At 42.2% G+C, this 25,259-nt stretch overlaps 1 protein-coding gene across 2 annotated transcripts in view; it reads left to right on the top strand.

Moving 5' to 3' along the window:
* TNKS (tankyrase) overlaps nucleotides 1-25,259 on the top strand; it is a gene marked incomplete in the record, with an annotated part of 313,626 nt that overhangs the window by 63,042 nt on the left and 225,325 nt on the right. For both annotated transcript variants that reach the window (XM_073598540.1, XM_073598531.1), the window contains 1 exon segment: nucleotides 22,578-22,673. In XM_073598540.1, the coding sequence (XP_073454641.1) occupies nucleotides 22,578-22,673 (96 nt within the window).

Genomic DNA, 25,259 nt, shown 5'->3' with positions numbered 1-25,259 from the left:
TCAGCCTCAGTTTCCTGTTCTTAGCTGACAGTGGAGTATGGTCTTCTGCTGCTGCTGTAGCCCATCTACTTCAAGGTTCGATGTGTTGTGCATTCAGAAATGGTAATCAACCGGTAGTCTGCCCATTCTGCTCTGACATCAACAAGGCATTTTCGTCCACACAACTGCCGCTCACTGGATATTTTCTCTTTCTCTGACCATTCTCTGTAAACCCTAGATATTGTTGTGTGTGAAAATCCCAGTACATCAGCAGTTTTTGAATTACTCAGTCCAGCCCATCTGGCACCAACAACCATGCCACGTTCAAAGACACTTAAATTCCCCATTCTGATGCTCGTTTTGAACTTCAGCAAGTTGTCTTCACCACATCTAGATGTATAAAGGCATTGAATTGCTGCCATGTGATTGGCTGATTAGCAATTTGTGTTACCAAGCAATTGAACAGGTCTACCTAATAAAGTGGCCAGTGAGTGTATATAAGCATATAAAGGGCCCTCTAATAGGCTGGATTCACACATGTGCAGTGTGAATTCCAGCTCCGTTTTCTCTGCAGAGAGAAAAAGCAGCTGTTTAGCAATTCCTCTCCGTTGTATCTGCAGATCAGCTGAGCAGGAGGAGGGGGAGAGAATTCTTTTTCACAACAGAACGCATATGCGAATCAGATGCGTTCCTATAGAAGATTATGTGCCTGCAATTCACACCGCAATGCCCAGAACACACTCGTTTTTGGGCAAATGCACATATGTGAACCAGCCTCTTTCAAATTGACAGATTTTAAAATGTTCTGCTAATTGGATGCCGTGTTTTATGTAATTTATTTGCAAACAAATTAGAACTGGTAATTCATTATAGAATTTATGTTGTGGATACGTCTTGCTGTGCAGGTGGGTGTATGCAATGTTTTAGGAGGATACCCACTAACATGATTCTATGTCAGTAGTGATTTAGAGCCCTTGCACACTGGGGCGGGGGGCGGCGTCGGCGGTAAAACGCCGCTATTATTAGCGGCGTTTTACCGTCGGTATGCGGCCGCTAGCGGGGCGGTTTTACCCCTCGCTAGCGGCCGAGAAAGGGTTAAATACCACCGCAAAGCGCCTCTGCAGAGGCGCTTTGCCGGCGGTATAGCCGCGCCGTCCCATTGATTTCAATGGGCAGGAGCAGTAAAGGAGCGGTATACACACCGCTCCTTCACCGCTCCTTCACCGCTCCGAAGATGCTGCTAGCAGGACTTTTTTTACCGTCCTGCCAGCGCATCGCTCCAGTGTGCAAGCCCTCGGGGCTTGCACACTGGAATGAAAGCAGCGGCACTTTCGGGGCGGTTTGCAGGCACTATTATTAGCGCAATAGCGCCTGCAAACCGCTCCAGTGTGCAAGGGCTCTTAGGTACACATGTGATCATCCCCTGGGAATTTGTGCAAAAAAAAATGAATACGCAAAGAAGAAAAATGTGAAAGCTGAACGCCAAGCATGAAACATTTTTTACCAGCCGAAAATAAAATAAATCCACAATCCATAATCTATTTTGTCTGCCCTGATTTAAGCCTTGCATTTCCTAATACATTCTTTGTAGTTTTGGAATGATGATTGTGACCCTTCAGTATTCAGTCACATCTTTTTTTTCTTGGTAATATGTCTTTTCACCTTTATTATTTAGCTTCCCAAGTTTAACTTTTGTTTGTTTATAATTGTTGTCCAGTGGAATACACTGAATGCCTTTTGTTGAAGATGTCCTGAAAACACTCGCACGTCTCTTGATTCCAATTAGTAACATTGTGTAGCACAGCTTAGTATAGTTTACTGTTTTAAAACGAAGTGTACTTATCCTTCCTCCCCCGTGTCTCTCCCTTTCCTATAATTTACAGCAAATGTAATTACTCTCTGATCACTGTTTCCTAAGTTATCCTACTTATATTTGCAACCAGCTCTATTGTTTGCAATTGGTAGGTTCAGCTGAGCATTATCTCTAGTTGGGTCTTACACTATTTGACACTTCAAATTGTTCTGCGTTATGTTCAAGAAAAGGCGACCCTTTAAGTGTGCAGTGCTGTCTGCCGAATCAGTATTAGGGTAGTTAAAGTCCGCCATGATTATACCATTGCCCTGCCTTCCCACTATCTTTAACTGTAAAACAAGACGGGTCTCTTCCTTCCCAAAATGTCGAAGTCCTCCGTGTGTATTGGAAGTTCTAGTTCTTTTATTTTATCAACCAGGTTTCTGGCATTTGTGTACATACCCTTTTAATATGTAAAAGCATATAATATTTTATAACTGCTTGCTCTTATCTTGGTCCTTGATACTTTAGTACCATCTCCATGTCCTGCTCCTAAACATGTTAAAAGGGTTTTCTTTCCATTTTGTGGATTTGGTATGCACTGTTTGAGTTATTCTCAGCTGCAACTCCGCTTTGGCAGTCCAAAGTTCCTGTTTTTTGTTCCTGAAAGCCCCTGCTTCTCGCTCCACTATCGCTAGGTGAAATCAACAGCTATTTTTTAAAATGTACGACCCTTTAACCTAGGTTCACTTTTGTGCAAACACAGACATTGCATGTGATTCACACCAGCACTGTGGGGCAGATTACATGCGACGTCTGTGCAATGCGAGTTCGGCCACAGTTGTATGGCTGAATTTGCATTGAATTCGCACAAAAAGGGTGCAGGGACTACCCCCCCCCCCCTACTGAAATCGGATTGCATGGGTGTTCTCACCTATGCGATCTAATTCCTGTGGGAGTTCACAGTTTGCACTGCAATCTGTGAACCGATCTGGGGTGTCATTAACAATGTATTCACACCAGCAGCGGTTCACAGAAGGCAGTGTGAACTGCCTGCGGGAGAGATGCGATGCAGGAACCAGCGCTGTAATCGCGCTGGTTCCCGCATCGCACGAGTGCTGCTTGTGCTTTTTCTAATTCAGGCACTGTTTCTCAGATTTGCAAGGCTGCCATCTAGTCTTCTGTTTTTACATTCATGGAGTTTTACTGTTCAGGCCTCAGCTGGGGACAAGGTTCCACCATAAGGTATTTCAGGTGGCTTTATAGGCTCTGCTGAGCGGCCTATGTAAACCTATTGGTTTTTGTGGGCCTCTTGGCCTTTTGTTGCAGTATTCCTCAGGTGTGCTACTTTTGAAAGTCCTGATGTACCTTGAAGACTCCTGTGTCATGAAATGGAAAATTAAGAAAATATATTTTGACTTAGTGTGAAAGTCCAGGTACCTCCCCTAAGCTCTTATGATTCTCTTCTACTGTTGCTTGCTAACAAAACTGAGACGTGTTGGTAGTGGGATGGGGTTATACGCAGCTGTTCCTACAGCTTTGCTGAACATTTATTAAACTGAGAAGTTTTTTCTCAGTTCAGTTCTCGGCAGTTCTCAGAGGAAAATTATCTCCCCTGCAGCCGGTTTATGAAGCTGAGAACTTCAGTTCTCAGAGGGAGAACAGAGGAGAAGTGTTTCCTCTGAAAACGGCTGAGATCAGTGTAAAAGTGGGTGGGCTGCCTGTAATCTCGTGAGATATTGTGAGATTACGGTGCAGCCGAGTTCAGAAAGTAAAACTAAAGTTTAAAAGAACATGTAATTACATGTTTTCAGACGTGATAACTAAATATATATATATATATATATATATATAGATATATAGATCGATAGATATTCATGTGTAATGTGTGTGTATGTATGTATATATGTGTATATATATATATTGTGTGTGTGTGTGTGTATATATATATATATAATATAAAATTACACACACACACACTTGTATATGACTGATATTAGGAAGAAAGAAGCCTTCTTCGTCTAATCACACCAGCTTCTTTCCCAGATTCTCCACCTCTGAGCTGGTGAATCTGGAAGGGAGATATTTCAGTGTAACGGCTGTGAAATCTTCAGATCTCACTTTTATAAACTGGCTGTTTCTGACAGAACAGTCATGTACTGTGATGAGAAGCAGAGAACATGTTCTCTGCTCCTTATCTCAGCTACATAAACCGGTACACCCCAGAGATCAGCCGTGATCACATCTGAGCCAGGCAGCTTTTAAATAAGTAGGTCTGATCATCTCCTTGGTGGAAAAATACTGTCTGGCACGCTTTGCTTTTCACATTCTGGAAGTAGACAATTTAGGTGGATTTCCTCAGTTGACTCTGCCTGGACCAAGGACAATCCTGTCATCTCCAACCTTCTATGTCTGAAATGGGGGACTCGAGAAGTGGACAGCCTGGCCTCTAGGTTAAATAAATATCTTGTGTGTGGTCAGGCCAAGGATCTGCTAGTACTAGCATTGGATGCTCTGGTAATTCCCTGGACCCTGTTCAGGATAATATTTGCCCCCCCCCCCTTAGTGCAGATTCTTCCCTGACTGGTCCACAGAGAAGTAATCCCCGATTCTCATTGCACTTAACTCGCACAGAAGAACTTGGGATGCAGACATACTCAAACTTCTAGTGGACGACCCCTGGCCCCTCCCAAATCAGTTCACACCTGCTGTCTCAAGGAACCCTGCTCCATTCTGCTTCTCAGTTACATAAGTCCATCTAGTTCAACCAATGGAAAAACATAATAGAAATCTTCCGTATACAGAATCCTATTGATCCAGAGGAAGGCAAAAAAATCCCTATAAAAAAACTTTCTTATTTTCTCCAGTGGGAAAGAAAAATATTCCTTCATGATCACCCAGCAGCCAATTGGTATTCACTGGATCAACAATCCATTGTGTTAATATCTACAGTTGTGCTAAGTTTACAAACCCTGGCATAATTTGATTTCTTGGCCATTTTTCAGAAAATATGAATAATGACACAAAAACTTTTCTTTCACTCATGGTTAGTGTTTGGCTGAAGCCATTTATTATCAATCAACTGTGATTACTCTTTTTAAATTTACAGGAACTGGAGGCAAAAAGCCTCCAGTTCCTGTAAATTCTTGGGCTGTCTTGCATGAACTGCACATTTTGTGATCTCCCCAGAGTGGCTCAATGATATTGAGATCAGGAGACTGAGATGGCCACCCCAGAACCTTCACTTCATTCTGCTGTAGCCACCAGATCGACTTGGCCTTGTGTTTTGGATCATTGTCATGTTGTATGGTCCAAGTACGTCCCATGCGCAGCTTCCTGGCTGATAAATGCAAACGTTCCTCCAGTATTTTTTTGTAGCTTACACATCCCCAAAACATCAGCGAACCATCTCTGTGTTTCAGAGTAGGAATGGCGTACCTTTCATTTTAGGCCATGTTGACCCCTCTCCAAATGTAGTGTTTATGGTTGTGGTCAAAAAGCTCAATTTTGGTCTCATCACTCCAAATTACTTTGTGCCAGAAGGTTTGAGGCTTGTCTCTGTGCTGTTTGTCGTATTGTAAAGGGGTATACTTTGTGGCATTTGCGTAGTGATGGCTTTCTTCTGGCGACTCGACCATGCAGCCCATCTTTCTTCAAGTGCCTCCTTATTGTGCATCTTGAAACAGCCACACCTCATGTTTTCAGAGAGTCCTGTATTTCACCTGAAGTTATTTGTCGGTTTTTCTTTGCATCCCGAACAATTTTTTTAGCAGTTGTGCTGAAATTTTAGTTGGTCTACCTGACTGTACTTTGGTTTCAACAGAACCCCTCATTTTCCACTTCTTGATTAGAGTTTGAACTCTGCTGATTGGCATTCTCCATTCCTTGAATATCTTTTTATATCCCTTTTCTGTTTTATACAGTTCAAATACCTTTTCCCGCAGATCCTTTGACAATATTCTTGCTTTCCCCATGACTCAAAATCCAGAAACGTCAGTGCAACACTGGATGAAAGATGCAAGGGTCTGTCAGGAGTCCAGCAACTCATTGACCTTTTATACAGACACATTAATTACAAGCAAGCAGATCACAGATGAGGATGGTTACCTTTAATAGCCATTCAAACCCCTTTGTGTAAACTTGTGTGCATGTTATGAGGCCAAAATCACCAAGGTATGTAAACTTTTGATCAGGGTCATTTGGGTAGTTTCTGTTGTCATTATGATTTAAAAAGTGCAAACACAGTTGATTGATAATAAATAGCTTTAGCCAAACACTAAGCATGAGTGAAAGAATTGTTTTCGTGTTATCATTCTTATTCTCTGAAAAATGGCCAAGAAATCATACATTCTGACAGGGAATGTAAACTTATGAGCACAACTGTACCTATAAATATTAATATCCAGTTATGTTTTGTTCATTTAGTTTAATTTTTATACTAGTTCTTGGCAGTTGAATTCCGGGCTTTGAAGGACAGGGATATATCTGACTCCCCCATATTTTTTATTTTTTTTATTTCAGGCTTCCCAGCCTAAAGGCAAGATCTGGAGACTTATAGACCCCAGATCTCGCTTTAAGGAGGTGTCATGCCCTATTCCTATTACAAGGGATGTTTACATTCCTTGTAATAGGAATAAAAAGAAAAAAAAATGTAAGAGGAAAGTGTTAAAATAGAAAAATAAAAGTAAAATAAACAATAAAAAAAAATGTAAAGCGCCCCTTTCCCTGCGTGCTTGCTCGCAGAAGCAAACGCATACATAGGTCGTGCCCACATATGTAATGGGCGTTCAAACCACACGTGAGGTATCGCTGTGAACGTTAGATTGAGAGCAATAATTCTAGCGGTAGACCTCCTCAACACTATACAGATAACCTGCAAAAAAATGTAAAGCGTTGCCTATAGGGATTTTTAAATACTGAAGTTTGGTGCCATTCCACAAGTGTGCGCAATTTTAAAGCATAACAGGTTAGGCATCTATTTACTTGGCATAACATCATCTTTCACATTATTCAAAAAATTTGGGCTAACTTTACTGTGAGGTTTTTTTTAAATGCATGAAAAAATTGCTGCGCAAATACCGTGCAAGATAAAAAGTTGCAATGACCACCATTTTTTTCCACAGGGTCTCCTCTAAAAAAACATATATAACGTTTAGGGGTTCTGAGTAATTTTTTAGCACACAAATTATGATTTTTACATGTAGGAGAGGAGTGTCAGAATTAGCCTGGGTGGCAAGTTGTTAAGGGAGAGGTTTCAACCTTGTCCAAGTTTCAAACCTGTGCTTCCTTGGGATCTGGCGTACTCTGCCCTGCAGAAACCACAGATGGAACCCATTAGGAAACCCCCCTTGGCCTTCCTGGTGGCTATCATGTCTGCCAGACATGAGGCTGTTCACTTAGCAAAGTTAATGTTCACTTGCAATGTGAATGATGGTAAAAAGAAGAAAACGTTCACTCTGGATACCCAAACATGTTCCAGGTAAATGTAAAAAAAAAACCTGAATATTTATTACCATATGACTGGGAATTCAAAAGTGAGCTCAAATTACTAACATTCATTTTGCTAAGTCAACAAACTATTTGCATAGTGAACATTCACCTTTCTAGGTGAACAGTAATTATCCCTTTAGTAAACCAACCCCACAGTATTCTAATGCCCAAGACCCTTCTTTCTACCTAAAGTGGTATCAGCCTTCCAGCTCAATGAAACCTTGTTCTTCCGTTCTTGTGCCCTACTCCTAAGCATCCCAAAGAAATCTAAAAGGCTTGGCCTCTGTCCATTAAACTGACTTTTTGTTTTGCCCTTGTTGGGTCCTTGACCCTTGTCTATTTTTTTGGGGGCCATTGGCACAGTTCTTTTTGCTATGTTGTTGCGCATTCCTCTGATTCATTGTTTGGGGATATTCCAGGGTCTGTGAATATCCAGCCTGTGTTTTGTATTGTACGATTAAGTTAAAAGGATTTTTGACTTGCCTGTAAATTCCATATCTTAAAGTCCAAGACACAAGCCACTCTCCCCTTTTTTTCCTGTGTTTCTCTGCATTGCATGCTAAAAAAAATTGAAGTCTCACACAGTAGACAACAGTTAAATCGGAACTTCAGTCATTTTTTCATCATTCCATTTACAGTATCTCACAAAAGTGAGTACATGAAGTAATTGATACAGAAAATATTATTGTACCTATATATTAACTTGTCTATTCCCCTAGTTAGCTAGTCTGTTAAAACTCTGATCACATGTTACTGTTGATATCACTATAATACAAGGTTAGCTATGAAATCAAGCACACGGCTTAATAAAACAAAGTTTTGTTTATTTCCCAAGAAGATAGGAAAACGCTAACATGAGAATACAAAAGAAAGATATTACAAATCATATAACCAGAACATATAATACAAGAACATCAAAGATACTAATTGCATGGTCTCCTCGGCTGGACTCAAAATGGTAGAGAGGGAGCCATGTTGCTCAAAATGGTGGATAGAGCCATGCGTCTCAGAGACAGAGAGAGGGCTTTTGGACTCATTCAGTTCTTTTATGCTTCAAACATACACCATCCAAACCATCCCATCCCATTGCCATCCCATCTAGACTTTTGACGAATCACAGTATTTGTGAGGCAGTCCTTCTCAACAGATTATATTACTGTCTGTCCTGCTGTACATTGGCCTCTAGGGGTAGCATTGTCCATGTTAATCTTTAGGTGCCTGCTGATCCTTTGATGATGGTGGGTGACAAATATCAATTATCCCGTCAGCCATGGTCCCTTTCAAGTTTGCGTTATAGCAATAGACGGTCTGGAGCCAAGAGCTGAGAAACGACATTCCAGACCGCCCTCCAGGAAAGCAAATGCTTGGATGTATCAACCAGAAAGAAACTCAAACCTCTGTACCCTTTGGAGCTATGGAACTGCAAGTATCAGCATGGCTGATTTTGGGAATAGGAAACAGATATGTAGAAACTCCCAGAAAGATGACATTAGACCATGTTGCCCTCCAACAGTACACCCCTCACATTTTTGTAAATGACAACACTAAAGAAATGACACTTTGCTACAATGTAAAGTAGTGAGTGTACAGTTTGTATAACAATGTAAATATGCTGTCCCCTCAAAATAACGCAACACATAGCCATTAATGTCTAAACTGCTGGCAACAAAAGTGAGTACACACCTAAGTGAAAATGTCCAAATTGGGCCCAAAGTGTCAATATTTTGTGTGGCCACCATTATTTTCCAGCACTGCCTTAACCCTCTTGGGCATGGAGTTCACCAGAGCTTCACATAGGGCTGAAACAACTAATCGATTAATCGACAACTAATCGATTATGAAATTAATCGATTACTATTTTCATAATCGATTAATCGGCCAGTAACATAATGGGGTTAAAAATAATAAAATTAGCCCTTTATAGTACAAAAAGAGCAAATAATCGCTACTGTAAATATTACTTTCACAGTTCTACAGTAAAAAAATGAACCCCTTACAGTAGTGATCATTTGCTTTTTTTGTACTATAAAGGGCTCATTTTAGTTTTTTTTAACCCCATTATGTTACTAAACATTTTAGACCTGGTTTACATCTTTGTGTTTTTTGGTGCTTTTTTCAGAAACACAATACAATTCATTTAACATGGTTTTCTATGGGACACGTTCACAACTATACTTTTTTTCAGCCGCTGCGTATTTGGAAAGGGTCAGGGACTTTTTTTTTTTTTAACGCAAAACGGTGTTTTTTTGGTTCAATATACTTCAATGGAGAAGCTGCAGAAAAGCATGTAATTCGTTTTTGCAGCAATTTGTATTTTTTAACCACTTAAGGACCGCCTAACGCCGATTTACGTCGGCAAGGCGGCACGGGCAGGCAAAATCACGTACATGTACGTGATTTGCCTCTCGCGGGTGGGGGGTCCGATCGGACCCCCCCCCGGTGCCCGAAGCGGTCCCGTTCTGTTCCCCGGCGATCCGAGATGAGGGGGAGGCCATCCGTTCGTGGCCCCCCCCCTCGCGATCGCCGCCGGCCAATGGGAACACTCCTTTGCTGCTGTATGCTAAACAGCAGCAAAGGAAATGATGTCATCTCCCCTCGGCTCGGTATTTTCCGTTCCAGCGCCGAGGGGAGAAGACATCAATGTGAGTGCACAACACACTACACACACAGTAGAACATGCCAGGCATACAAAACACCCCGATCCCCCCCCCGATCGCCCCCCGATCCCCCCCCAATCACCCCCCCCCCCCCTGTCACAAACTGACACCAGCAGGTTTTTTTTTTTTTTTCTGATTACTGCATAGTGTCAGTTTGTGACAGTTACAGTGTTGGGACAGTGAGTATTAGCCCCCTTTAGGTCTAGGGTACCCCCCTAACCCCCCCTAATAAAGTTTTAACCCCTTGATCACCCCCTGTCACCAGTGTTGCTAAGCGATCATTTTTCTGATCGCTGTATTAGTGTCGCTGGTGACGCTAGTTAGTGAGGTAAATATTTAGGTTCGCCGTCAGCGTTTTATAGTGACAGGGACCCCCATATACTACCTAATAAATGTTTTAACCCCTTGATTGCCCCCTAGTTAACCCTTTCACCACTGATCACCGTATAACCGTTACGGGTGACGCAGGTTAGTTCGTTTATTTTTTATAGTGTCAGGGCACCCGCCGTTTATTACCTAATAAAGGTTTAGCCCCCTGATCGCCCGGCGGTGATATGCGTCGCCCCAGGCAGCGTCAGATTAGCGCCAGTACCGCTAACACCCACGCACGCAGCATGCGCCTCCCTTAGTGGTATAGTATCTGAACGGATCAATATCTGATCTGATCAGATCTATACTAGCGTCCCCAGCAGTTTAGGGTTCCCAAAAACACAGTGTTAGCGGGATCAGCCCAGATACCCGCTAGCACCTGCGTTTTGCCCCTCCGCCCAGCCCACCCAAGTGCAGTATCGATCGATCACTGTCACTTACAAAACACTAAACGCATAACTGCAGCGTTCGCAGAGTCAGGCCTGATCCCTGTGATCGCTAACAGTTTTTTTGGTAGCATTTTGGTGAACTGGCAAGCAAGCACCAGGCAGCGTCAGGTTAGCGCCAGTACCGCTAAAACCCACGCACGCACCGTACACCTCCCTTAGTGGTATAGTATCTGATCGGATCAATATCTGATCCGATCAGATCTATACTAGCGTCCCCAGCAGTTTAGGGTTCCCAAAAACGCAGTGTTAGCGGGATCAGCCCAGATACCTGCTAGCACCTGCGTTGTGCCCCTCCGCCCGGCCCAGCCCAGCCCACCCAAGTGCAGTATCGATCGATCACTGACACTTACAAGGCACTAAACGCATAACTGCAGCGTTCGCAGAGTCAGGCCTGATCCCTGCGATCGCTAACAGTTTTTTTGGTAGCATTTTGGTGAACTAGCAAGCACCGGCCCCAGGCAGCGTCAGGTTAGCGCCAGTACCGCTAACACCCACGCACGCAGCATACGCCTCCTTTAGTGGTATAGTATCTGAACGGATCAATATCTGATCCGATCAGATCAGATCTATACTAGCGTCCCCAGCAGTTTAGGGTTCCCAAAAACGCAGTGTTAGCGGGATCAACCCAGATACCTGCTAGCACCTGCGTTTTGCCCCTCCGCCCGGCCCAGTCCAGCCCACCCAAGTGCAGTATCGATCGATCACTGTCACTTACAAAACACTAAACGCATAACTGCAGCGTTCGCAGAGTCAGGCCTGATCCCTGCGATCGCTAACAGTTTTTTTGGAAGCTTTTTATTGAACTGGCAAGCACCAGCGGCCTAGTACACCCCGGTCGTAGTCAAACCAGCACTGCAGTAACACTTGGTGACGTGGCGAGTCCCATAAGTGCAGTTCAAGCTGGTGAGGTGACAAGCACAAGTAGTGTCCCGCTGCCACCAAGAAGACAAACACAGGCCCGTCGTGCCCATAGTGCCCTTCCTGCTGCATTCGCCAATCCTAATTGGGAACCCACCACTTCTGCAGCGCCCGTACTTCCCCCATTCACATCCCCCAACGAAATGCAGTCGGCTGCATGAGAGGCATTTTTATGTGCTCCCGAGTACCCCTACCCAACGAACCCCCCCCAAAAAGATGTTGTGTCTGCAGCAAACGCGGATATAGGCGTGACACCCTCTATTATTGTCCCTCCTGTCCTGACAATCCTGGTCTTTGCATTGGTGAATGTTTTGAACGCTACCATACACTAGTTGAGTATTAGCGTAGGGTACAGCATTGCACAGACTAGGCACACTTTCACAGGGTCTCCCAAGATGCCATCGCATTTTGAGAGACCCGAACCTGGAACCGGTTACAGTTATAAAAGTTAGTTACAAAAAAAGTGTAAAAAAAAAAAAAATATATATAAAATAAAAAAAAATAGTTGTCGTTTTATTGTTCTCTCTCTCTATTCTCTCTCTCTATTGTTCTGCTCTTTTTTTACTGTATTCTATTCTGCAGTGTTTTATTGTTATTGTTATTGTTATTATGTTTTATCATGTTTGTTTTTCAGGTATGTAATTATTTATACTTTATTGTTTACTGTGCTTTATTGTTAACCATTTTTTTGTCTTCAGGTACTCCATTCACAACTTTGAGTGGTTATACCAGAATGATGCCTGCAGGTTTAGGTATCATCTTGGTATCATTCTTTTCAGCCAGCGGTCGGCTTTCATGTAAAAGCAATCCTAGCGGCTAATTAGCCTCTAGACTGCCTTTACAAGCCGTGGGAGGGAATGCCCCCCCCCCCCCCCCACCGTCTTCCGTGTTTTTCTCTGGCTCTCCTGTCTCAACAGGGAACCTGAGAATGCAGCCGGTGATTCAGCCAGCTGACCATAGAGCTGATCAGAGACAAGAGTGGCTCCAAACATCTCTATGGCCTAAGAAACCGGAAGCTACGAGCATTTTATGACTTAGATTTCGCCGGATGTAAATAGCGCCATTGGGAAATTGGGGAAGCATTTTATCACACCGATCTTGGTGTGGTCAGATGCTTTGAGGGCAGAGGAGAGATCTAGGGTCTAATAGACCCCAATTTTTTCAAAAAAGAGTACCTGTCACTACCTATTGCTATCATAGGGGATATTTACATTCCCCGAGATAACAATAAAAATGATTTAAAAAAAAAAAAAATGAAAGGAACAGTTTAAAAATAAGATAAAAAAGCAAAAAAATAATAAAGAAAAAAAAAAAAAAAAAAAAAAAAGCACCCCTGTCGCCCCCTGCTCTTGCGCTAAGGCGAACGCAAGCGGCGGTCTGTCGTCAAACGTAAACAGCAATTGCACCATGCATGTGAGGTATCGCCGCGAAGGTCAGATCGAGGGCAGTAATTTTTGCAGTAGACCTCCTCTGTAGATCTAAAGTGGTAACCTGTAAAGGCTTTTAAAGGCTTTTAAAAATGTATTTATTTTGTTGCCACTGCACGTTTGTGCTCAATTGTAAAGCATGTCATGTTTGGTATCCATGTACTCGGTCTAAGATCATCTTTTTTATTTCATCAAACATTTGGGCAATATAGTGTGTTTTAGTGCATTAAAATTTAAAAAAGTGTGTTTTTTCCCCAAAAAATGCGTTTGAAAAATCGCTGCGCAAATACTGTGTGAAAAAAAAAAATGAAACACCCACCATTTTAATCTGTAGGGCATTTGCTTTAAAAAAAATATATAATGTTTGGGGGTTCAAAGTAATTTTCTTGCAAAAAAAAAAAAACTTTTTCATGTAAAAAATAAGTGTCAGAAAGGGCTTTGTCTTCAAGTGGTTAGAAGAGTGGGTGATGTGTGACATAAGCTTCTAAATGTTGTGCATAAAATGCCAGGACAGTTCAAAACCCCCCCAAATGACCCCATTTTGGAAAGTAGACACCCCAAGCTATTTGCTGAGAGGCATGTCGAGTCCATGGAATATTTTATATTGCGACACAAGTTGCGGGAAAGAGACAAATTTTTTTTTTTTTTTTTTTTTTTTTGCACAAAGTTGTCACTAAATGATATATTGCTCAAACATGCCATGGGAATATGTGAAATTACACCCCAAAATACATTCTGCTGCTTCTCCTGAGTACGGGGATACCACATGTGTGGGACTTTTTGGGAGCCTAGCCGTGTACGGGACCCCGAAAACCAAGCACCGCCTTCAGGCTTTCTAAGGGGCGTGAATTTTTGATTTCACTCTTCACTGCCTATCACAGTTTCGGAGGCCATGGAATGCCCAGGTGGCACAAAACCCCCCCAAATGACCCCATTTTGGAAAGTAGACACCCCAAGCTATTTGCTGAGAGGTATAGTGAGTATTTTGCAGACCTCACTTTTTGTCACAAAGTTTTGAAATTTGAAAAAAGAAAAAAAAAAAAGTTTTTTCTTGTCTTTCTTCATTTTCAAAAACAAATGAGAGCTGCAAAATACTCACCATGCCTCTCAGCAAATAGCTTGGGGTGTCTACTTTCCAAAATGGGGTCATTTGGGGGGGGTTTGTGCCACCTGGGCATTCCATGGCCTCCGAAACGGTGTTAGGCAGTGAAGAGTAAAATCAAAAATTCACGCCCTTAAAAACGCTGAAGGCGGTGATTGGTTTTCGGGGCCCCGTACGCGGCTAGGCTCCCAAAAAGTCCCACACATGTGGTATCCCCATACTCAGGAGAAGCAGCTAAATGTATTTTGGGGTGCAATTCCACATAGGCCCATGGCCTGTGTGAGCAATATATCATTTAGTGACAACTTTGTGCAAAAAAAAAAAAAAAAAAAAAAAAAGTGTCACTTTCCCGCAACTTGTGTCAAAATATAAAATATTCCATGGACTCAATATGCCTCTCAGCAAATAGCTTGGGGTGTCTACTTTCCAAAATGGGGTCATTTGGGGGGGTTTTGTGCCACCTGGGCATTCCATGGCCTCCGAAACTGTGATAGGCAGTGAAGAGTGAAATCAAAAAGTTACACCCTTAGAAATCCTGAAGGCGGTGATTGGTTTTCGGGGTCCCATACGCGGCTAGGCTCCCAAAAAGTCCCACACATGTGGTATCCCCGTACTCAGGAGAAGTAGCTGAATATATTTTGGGGTGCAATTCCACATAGGCCCATGGCCTGTGTGAGCAATATATCATTTAGTGACAACTTTTTGTAAATATTTTTTTTTTTTTTTTTTTTGTCATTATTCAATCACTTGGGACAAAAAAAATAAATATTCAATGGGTTCAACATGCCTATCAGCAATTTCCTTGGGGTGTCTACTTTCCAAAATGGGGTAATTTGGGGGGGTTTTGTACTGCCCTGCCATTTTAGCACCTCAAGAAATGACATAGGCAGTCATAAACTAAAAGCTGTGTAAATTCCAGAAAATGTACCCTAGTTTGTAGACGCTATAACTTTTGCGCAAACCAATAAATATACGCTTATTGACATTTTTTTTACCAAAGACATGTGGCCGAATACATTTTGGCCTAAATGTATGACTAAAATTGAGTTTATTGGATTTTTTTTATAACAAAAAGTAGAAAATATCATTTTTTTTCAAAATTTTCGGTCTTTTTCCGTTTATAGCGCAAAAAATAAAAACTGCAGAAGTGATCAAATACCATCAAAAGAAAGCTCTATTTGTGGGAAGAAAAGGACGCAAATTTCGTTTGGGTACAGCATTGCATAACCGCGCAATTAGCAGTTAAAGCGACGCAGTGCCAAATTGGAAAAAGACCTCTGGTCCTTAGGCAGCATAATGGTCCGGGGCTCAAGTGGTTAATCTGCCCAACAACAAATTGGCCAAAAAACTGTATTTCTCTTCTAATAGTGTATATATAGTATATCTCTTCTGTCTGTTATTCTCAGAGTGGATTTAATATTTTGCTCCGTAACCATATAGTTGGTTGTTTATATTTACCACTGCATAGAGATATTTAAGAATACATTGTTTTTTTTTTAAAAACTTTACATACTAACTAAATTATACACCACACTTTTTTTTAAGGTTATTAACCGATTAATCGAAACAATAATCGACCAACTAATCGATTATGAAAATAATCGTTAGTTGCAGCCCTAGCTTCACAGGTTGCCACTGGAGTCCTCTTCCACTCCTCCATGACGACATCACGGAGCTGTTGGATGTTAGAGACCTTGTACTCCTCCACCTTCCATTTGAGGATGCTCCACAGATGCTCAATAGGGTTTAGGTATAGAGACATGCTTGGCCAGTCCATCACCTTTACCCTCAGCTTTTTTAGCAAGTCAATGGCCGTCTTGGAGGTGTGTTTGGGGTTGTTATCATGTTGGAATATTGCCCTGCGGCCCAGTCTCCAAAGGGAGGGGATCATGCTCTGCTTCAGTATGTCACAGTACATGTTGGCATTTATGGTTCCCTCAATGAATTGTAGCTCCCCAGTTCCAGCATCACTCATGCAGCCCCAGACCATGACACTCCCACCACCATGCTTGACTGTAGGCAAGACACACTTGTCTCTGTACTCCTCACCTGGTTGCTGCCAAACACGCTTGACACCATCTGAACCAAATAAGTTTATCTTGGTCTCATCAGACCACAGGACATGGTTCCAGTAATCCATGTCCTTAGTCTGCTTGTCTTCAGCAAACTGTTTGCGGCTTTCTTGTGCATCATCTTTAGAAGAGGCTTCCTTCTGGGATGACAGCCATGCAGACCAATTTGATGCTGTGTGCAGCATATGGTATGAGCACTGACAGGCTGACCCCCCACCCCTTGAACCTCTGCAGTAATGATGGCAGCACTCATACGTCTGTTTCCCAAAGACAACCTCTGGCTATGATGCTGAGCATGTGCACTCAACTTCTTTGGTCGACCATGGCGAGGCCTGTTCTGAGTGGAACCTAACCTGTTAAACCGCTGTATGGTCTTGGCCACCATGCTGCAGCTCAGTTTCAGGGTCTTGGCAATCTTATAGCCTAGGCCATCTTTATGTAGAGCAACAATTCTTTTTTTCAGATCCTCAGAGATGTTTGCCATGAGGTGCCATGTTGAACTTCCAGTGACCAGTAAGAGAGAGTGAGAGCAACAAAACCCTAATTTAAAACACCTTGTAACACTAACGAGTCACATGACACCGGGGAGGGAAAATGGCTAATTGGTCCCAATTTGGACATTTTCACTTAGGGGTGTACTCACTTTTGTTGCCAGCGGTTTAGTCATTAATGGCTGTGTGTTATTTTGAGGGGACAGCAAATTTACACTATTATACAAGCTGTACACCCACTACTTTACATTGTAGCAAAGTGTAATTTCTTCAGTGTTGTCACATGAAAAGATATAATAAAATAAAATATTTACAAAAATGTGAGGGGTGTACTCACTTTTGTCAGATACTGTATTAAATCCTCTGCCCTTGTTGTTTTAACTCTGGATAATAAAAATTTTTTTTTTCTGCCAGTAAATACCTTCTACAGCCCACTTCCTGTTTCTTGTCTGGTAAAAAGCCTAGGCTTATGACGACATGCACAGCGCTCTCTCTCACTCTGGTGAGTCATAAAAGGGCTAATGAGAGCTGTAGAGCTGGAGCTGTGCCTCTGTGTAAATCCAGGAAGTAAACAGGCAGCAGATTCAGCTGCCCACAGTTAAAATGGATGCAGCCAGACTCAGTGGAGGGAGATTTCTGCAGCATATTTGACAAGTACAGAATCGCAGTATGCATAAAATAATATGCAAAGTGGTTGGAGGGAAGCTTCAGAATGGCAAAGATAGTTTTTATTACAAATTATGTGCGCAGATTGCAGTTCCTCTTTAAGAGGGTATGCCCGAGGGGGCGTGTCAAAAATTGTCCAATCACCTGACAGCAGCATATAACCCACGCACTATGAATATCCAGCCTGTGTCCTAAACTATACTACCAAGATATGGAATTCCCAGGCAACTCAAAATACCTTTTTTTTTTTTTTTTTTTTTTTTTTTTCTTCACGCTGACAACGTTTTCAGCTGGCTCCTATATCTCTGTTATATTTGCCCAACTCCATTTTAGTTGCTTTTTGTTTTTCCATCTCCCTGAGTTCAGCTAGAGTTGCCACCTCATCCCTTTAAACCCAAACACATAGAAATTACACAGGTTCTAAGGCTAATTTAATGCAGCAAAAGTGGGGTACACACTATAAGAAAATCGGGCGAACATTCGTCCGATTTTTCTCGATGTTTCATAGCAAATTGGAACCGATGAACGAATATTCGTATGAAAAATCTCGTACGACAAGTCTTTTTGTTTTTATTGTTTTATTGTTTCTGATCATGCGCGGTCTTTCTTTTCTGATTTTTCTTGTCCGAAAATCGTACGGAAACGGTACACGTTAAATGAAAATCGTTTGTTCTGTTATCATATGAGAAACATTTTGGAGTTTGTCCCTGTGGGAGTTTTCGTACGAAAATCCGGAATCAGCTGTCAAAAGTTGTGTACACACTATACGAAAATCGTACGAAAATTCTTTGGATGAAATTGTTTGCCCGATTTTCTTATAGAGTGTACGAGCCTTAAGACACCAAGTGAGTTTAATTTAGGGGTGCACCGAATGGGTTTTTTGGTGCCGAAACCGATACCGAAAATGAAAAATACACTAGGCCGAAACCGATACCGAAAGTGACTGTTTTTAAAAATATTTTTATACAGGAGATGGTCAGAGACTGGGGACATGGTACAGGAGATGGTCAGAGACTGGGGACATGGTACAGGAGATCAATGCAGCCTCACAGTGCCCGTCAGATGCAGCCTGCCTGTGTCCCCAGTGCAGCCACAGCCAGTGTCCCCAGTGCAGCCAGTGTCGCCAGCCAGTGTCCCCATTGCAGCCTGCCTGTGAAGGGGAAGAGAGAGGAGAGCCGCTGCTGCCTTGTTGATTTGAGCGCCGGGAACATCACAGCTTTCATTTCAATAGCTGCGTGCCATCACATACAGCCCCTCCTCTTTGTCCGAGCACTTTGATAGACAGATCACCCGTCCAATCCTGGGACGGGTGATCTGTCTATCAAAGTTCCCCGGACAAGGGGGAGGGGCTGTATGTGACAGCGCGCAGCGGGGAATACAGCTATGGAAATGAAAGCTGTGATGTTCCCAGGCGCTCAAATCAACAAGGCGGCGGCGGCCGTTTTTCTCTTTCGGCAAATTACCGAAAAGGCCATTTTCGGCAGATATGTTTTGGCGGCCGAAATTTCGGTGCATCCCTAGTTTAATTACTACCTTAATCAGAGATGGTCAGAGACTGGGGACATGGTACAGGAGATCAATGCAGCCTCACCAGTGCCCGTCAGATGCAGCCTGCCAGTGTCCCCAGTGCAGCCAGTGCCCCCAGCATCCCCATTTGCAGCCTGCGTCCCCATTTGCAGCCAGCGTCCCCATTGCAGCCTGCCTGTGCAGGGGAAGAGAGGAGAGCCGCCGCTGCCTTGTTGATTTGAGCGCCGGGAACATCACAGCTTTCATTTCAATAGCTGCGTGTTCCCCTCTGCTCGCCGTCACATACAGCCCCTCCTCTTTGTCCGGGCACTTTGATAGACAGATCATCTGTCAAATCCTGGGAAGGTTGATCTGTCTATCAAAGTTCCCTGGACAAGGGGGAAGGGCTGTATGTGACAGCGCGCAGCGGGAAACACACAGCTATTGAAATGAAAGCTGTGATGTTCCCCGTGCGCAAATCAACAAGGCGGCGGCGGCTCTCCTTTCTTCTGAGCTATAGGGCACCCCCATGATGGGTGGCACCAGGGGCGGGAGCGGAGCCCCGCCCCATTTTCGGCTCCATTATCGTCCGTTTTTCTCTTTCGGCAAATTGCTGAAAAGGCCATTTTCGGCCAGTATGTTTTGGCAGCCGAAATTTTGGTGCATCCCTAGTTTAATTACTACCGTAATCAGCCACAGAACCTGTGTAATTAATAACGTGTTCGGTTTTAAAGGTATGAGGTGGCAACCCTAGTTCAGACTCTTTATGCATTTAGGAATACATATAGAGCTGAAGCACAATTTTGTGATATGGTGCAATGCAAGTTACATGGTCAGAGTGTTGAGTATGATTGCCACCTCATGCCTTTTAACCCGAACACATATTAATTATACAGGTTCTGTGGCTGATTAAGGTGGTAATTAAACTCTGTGCCTTATCTGCATTTAATTAGCCTCAGAACCCGTGTAATTCAAGGGTATTCGGGTTTAAAGGGATGAGGTGGCAACTCTAGTGTTGAGGTGTGATTCATTTTAAATGGATCCTCAATACCCTAAGGCATTGCAGCTCAGATGCATATTTGCTGTTGGGCTTTTTGTGAATTGGCAGCCCATTCAAAATGAATGAGCAGCTGTAACGCAACACATGTCAACATATGATACAACGCATTACACAGCAACAGACAGGTGTGAATGGGCCTTTGAGCAAAAAAATGTGTGCTGACAACCTCTTGGGGCCTGTCTTTAATTTGTGCTGGCTTTACTTGTTGAAAGTATGTGCATGATAGATTTACTTTTTAGCTATCAAATGTCGCTGGTATAGCATTGTTTATTTGCCTTGCCTGTAATATGCTGCATTCAGTGCATATTGCTCAGCATGTTGGTGAAAATAAATGTACTGAACTTTCACGCTTGCAGCAGCTTTTGTCTGAATATTGACCAAGGAGACTTGTCAAATACAACATTTACATTTAATTGTGCCCAGTGTTTCTTCTCTACAGTACAGTAGTTTAAAAGCTATTCCTTATGTAAGATTTATGAAGCTGGCAGATCTCATTGATAGGTCAGTGACAATGTCTGGAGTCAATCCAATACTAACCACAGTGTGTATAAATAGTTCTAATGTAGCATTTTGTTTTTTTTTTCACAGCAATCTAAAGTTTATTTATAGATAATAATGATTTTCCACTTTATAAAGGTAATATTGATTTGAAATGCAATGTCTGTCTCTTCCAATTCAACCAGCACCACCATATTAAGTGACTAAAGTGTACTTCTACTCATGTCAACGTGATGATATGTTAACAGTCTGCTGAGGTGGGTAGCTACTGTAGATGAATCGAAATCTGAAATGGTCTTCCCGGCAAATGCAGCTTTAGGTTCTGTACTGGCTTTAAACCACAAAAATAGGCTGCATACCAGGTCGCATGCCCTCAACATGGAGGGGTGAGTGCTTTGGAGCAAATGTTCGATGGAGTGTACACACGGTCGGACTTTCCGCCAACAAGCTCACATCCAACATTTCTTGTTGGAAAATTTGATCGTGTGTACTGGGCATTCTATTTCTGAAAGCATTCTTACCCATAAGTCACTAGACTTTGGGTAGTTATACTGGGATGATCACCCCGATACCGTGTTTTAGAGCCGGCAGTTGGCTCTCTTGTAAAAGCAATCCTAGGGGCTAACTAGCTGCTGGACTACTTTTACAAGCAACGGGAGGGAACATCCCTCCGCCACCTTCCACAGCTTTCTCAGGCACCCCTGCCCCACCAGGAGACCTGACCGACCAGGTGGTGTCTGCTGGCTGGTTAGGAAGCCAAGCAAAGGCGGGATCGGCTTTGGTCACCTAGAAGTGATGCCCTGATGTCCTGACATGTTTGGTATCTATTTACTCGGCGAAATATAATCTTTTATATTTTGCAAAAAAAATGGGTTATTTATTGTTTTATTGCATTAAAAGTAAAAAAAAATAAAAAATTTTACCAAAAAATTGCGATTGAAAAACAGCTGCACAAATACCGTGTGACATAAAAAATTGCAACACCTGCCATTTTATTCTCTAGGGTTTCTGATTTAAAAAAAATATATATAATGTTTGGGGGTTCTAAGTCATTTTCTAGCAACAAAAAATACTAATTGTTCCATGTAAGCAAAAAGTGCCAGAAAAAGCCCGGTCTGGAAGTGGTTAATCTTTTTCCATCTTTTATTAAAGTAATACACGGCGATCCCTCTTTTGAAGGTCTTTATTTTTGAACTTCCTGTTATAGGGTGGCAACACTGTATTGTTGTCAAATAGGCTCCGATGGAGGCTACAAGTGAACGATTACCTCAGATCGCATCAGTGAACCAGCTGGGAGAAGTGCCATGCAGCCACTGCTGGAGTGCATGCATGTGTACATGAAGTGGTGGCAAAAAGACTGCCATTGGTAAGTGGTCCTTAAATGCAAGAAAGTATTAAAAAAGGTTAAAATACACCGTGGAGACACAGCTTTAGCAAAATAAATGTCGTTCAATGGGTTTCTATCCTTTATCCTTCTGACTGCGCTCATTTGGTAAGTGAATTGGATTGCTTTGGGTTAGTGCATCATATCGCTTTTCTGGAAATGTTAAATATTGTATAATATTTTGTAAAAGAGGTTCAAATTAGCGGTGTCCAGAAAACTCCACACACATCTATCTCTTTGCATGTCAGTTTTGCCTTAAACGATTCTCTGGTTCTAAAGGCAGAGTATTTGAACGTTTATTTGCAAGGCAAAAGACAGCAGACATGACTGTCAGTAATGAGTCGTGTCGGATGGAGCAGCATCAGATGCAGCTTGTGTGTCAGCATGAGCCAGTGTGCGCTCACTGCTTCTCAGTTACAGTTGCTTAAAGGAAACAAAGGGGGAGGGATGAGAGAAACTCTGTATCGCTAGATATCCAGATTTCTGTTTGTGCAGTCACATGATCTGCTCATACCTTCACTAGTCAACTTGTTGTTTTGTTTTTTGTTTTTTTTATCCTCTAATCTGAGGCTGTGTTGCTGCTAAGGTTCTCCAGATATAGGCGAAGAAAGAGGGGGGAAATGAATATTCATTGTAACAGCATGCCGAGGAAAGTCTCTGCTATGAGTAACCTGTGTTTCCCAGAGATCAGACGTTGTTTCTGTTTTCCTTGTACAGTATTGCTGCAACACGGAGCAGACCCCAGCATCCGAAACACCGATGGCAAATCAGCCCTGGACTTGGCTGACCCGTCAGCAAAAGCTGTCCTTACAGGTAGGATATGTTTTTTGCTTCTCTTTTATGAACCAGCTTACAGTTTTATTATTTCCCTGTCTCTCTCTTTTTTTTTTTTTTCTCCTACTCTTTGTTTTCCACTCTTACATATTTACCTTTTGTGTTGCTTTCCGATGAGTAGTTTCAGTATTTGAGACTTGTGCGTTTTAATAAAATAATTCTTTCTCTGAATACATAATTTTGCAGGGACCTGTAAATAGGAGAATAGAGCTGTTTCAGAAAAGCAGGACTTATTTGGCAGTCATAAGAAGTGTGTATTTTTTGTCTCTCTTATGCGCTGGACCACAACTTATTTAATTCAGCCTGTTTGTCAGTAAGCAGCTCCTAAAGTACTAATATTATCTGGGTTTCTTCCTTGGTGGGCATGGCTTTTTTTACCCCTGCTTCCCTAAGGAATATAAAACTGATGGGACAGATTTGAACTAGTAACATTGATTACATAGCGTTTTTTGTAATGTTTCTGTTAGCATTTGTTTTGGGCTGCACATTTCAGCTGTAGGTCGGCTGGTTAATAAAATGAGCAGAACCTTTTTTCCCCCTTCCCAGCAATTTGTCACCAAGGATAGCAAAAGCATATTACAAAGTGAACAAAGCAGTCATGATATGCTGCATGGCCTGAGGGAAAAGACAAATGTATTTTTCTGAACAGACTGTCTAGTAACATTTTGCATTTCATTGTGTAGGATACTAGAATGTTGGTGGTTCAAATGCATTTTTCTGCTATTGGTGGTGATGAATAGCAGCAATTGTGCTGCCACCTACAGTGGTTAATGTGGCAGCGTAGAAAAACTTCTCCTCAGCAGAGCATATTTTATTGCTATACAGGACAGCTGAAAGGTGACTGCACAGTAATTGCTAAACACATTTTTTTAAACAGTAGGGTGATGGATACTTGCTTTGAAAATGTGGAGGACATTCTGTGCACATCAACCTTTTTTTTCATAGCAGTTTACTCACTTCTATCTTCAATTCTTAAGAAAGGGTCTACAGAGGATATTAAGCCGGTTTCTTAGTAGTTAGCCTCTAGGCTTGCAGCACCGAGTTCCTGAGTAGGGCCACTAATCTGTATAGATTTTGTATATTCTCCAAGTTTGTAGTTTCTTTTGGGTGCTTCAGTTTTATGTGCAGACATATATTGGTAGGTTAACCTTTATTAGAAACGCACTGGGGTCCATGTATGTATGACTGTAGTAATGTTATACAAATTGTAAACTACGCTGAAGTGTATAGTGCGTTAATAGCAGAAAGCAGCAAACTTACTATGAGATATAAACATAGTTGTAAATTGGTAACAATCGCATGTTGCGCTAACCCCAACAAAAATTGAAAAGCATCATGAAAAATATTCAAGTGATAAACAGTTCATAAGTCCAATATAAAAGTAAAACTGAAGTTGGTAAGAAAGAAGTGCAAAGTGGTCCAAAAAATGGATGATATTCTCTGTGGCTATGATTAGTTGAAAATGGTGCTTGAAAAAAAATGGCATAAACACCTCCACCAAAGTGCATCCAGAGAGGCTTACCAGATAACCATGACCTCCTTATGACGGGAAGGTCAAACGTGTCTGCCTCAAGGGCCAAGTCTCCAAGCCTGGATTCTCTGAGTAATGGGGCGGTATCACTCGTCATAAACGGTAACTGAACATTCTCGGTCATGGAGTCTTTGGTACATGTAGTAAAAGAAAAGTGCCACATAGGGTGTACCAATAAAATCAAGTTTAATAATAAAAAGAAAGACACTCACAATAAAACAGAATGGATAGGCATTCAGTACATCAAATCCGGCATGATCCAGAAGCTGTCGGGTGTGTCGCAGGGCGGAGCCTGCTGTGATGTCATCACACAACCGAAAGTATACATGCAGCCATTTTTTTACTGTCCGGATTTGATGTACTGAATGCCTATTCAGGCACACAGTTGCCATCCTGTTAGGAGGGGGAGAGTCTCATGTTGTTTCATACCCAGCATTGTACCTTGCTCCAGTAGGCGAACAGCATAGTGGAGAAATGAACAGAGGGTGAACGTTGGGAAACAATGAGGTTGATTTACTAAAAGCCAATATACTGTGCACTGCAAGTGCATTTAGAAGTGTACTTGCTGTAGATATGAGTGGAAACTCTGCTGATTTCTGTCATCCAATCGCGTGCAAACAAAAATGCTGTTTTTTTTCTTGTATGTTCCCCTCAGATCTAGAGCAACTGCAGTGCACAGACTATTTGCCTTTAGTAAATCAACCCCACTAAGTTACATGAACTTGTTCTCTCCATAAAGCACAGCTTCAAGAGAGATAAAGATTCTGTGTTTTGTACAGCCCGAATTCCCCAAAAATTGGGAAGCTGTCTAAAATCTACACAAAAACAGAATGCAATGATTTGCAGATCTCATAAACCCATATTTTTTCATAATAGAAAATTGAAAACAGATTAAATGTTTAAACTGAGAAAAAAAATAATTTTGACATTTATGGCAGCTACACATCTCAAAAGTTGGGTCAGGACAATAAAAAGCTGGTAAAGTAGGCAGTACTAAGGAAGAGCTCCAAGAATATTTTGCAACTAAATAGGTT

This window comes from Aquarana catesbeiana, linkage group LG01 (assembly GCF_042186555.1).
Source record: "Aquarana catesbeiana isolate 2022-GZ linkage group LG01, ASM4218655v1, whole genome shotgun sequence".
Classification (NCBI taxonomy): domain Eukaryota; kingdom Metazoa; phylum Chordata; class Amphibia; order Anura; family Ranidae; genus Aquarana; species Aquarana catesbeiana.
The sequence above is the reverse complement of the archived record's forward strand: the minus strand, read 5'-3'. Positions and strand labels throughout refer to the sequence as shown.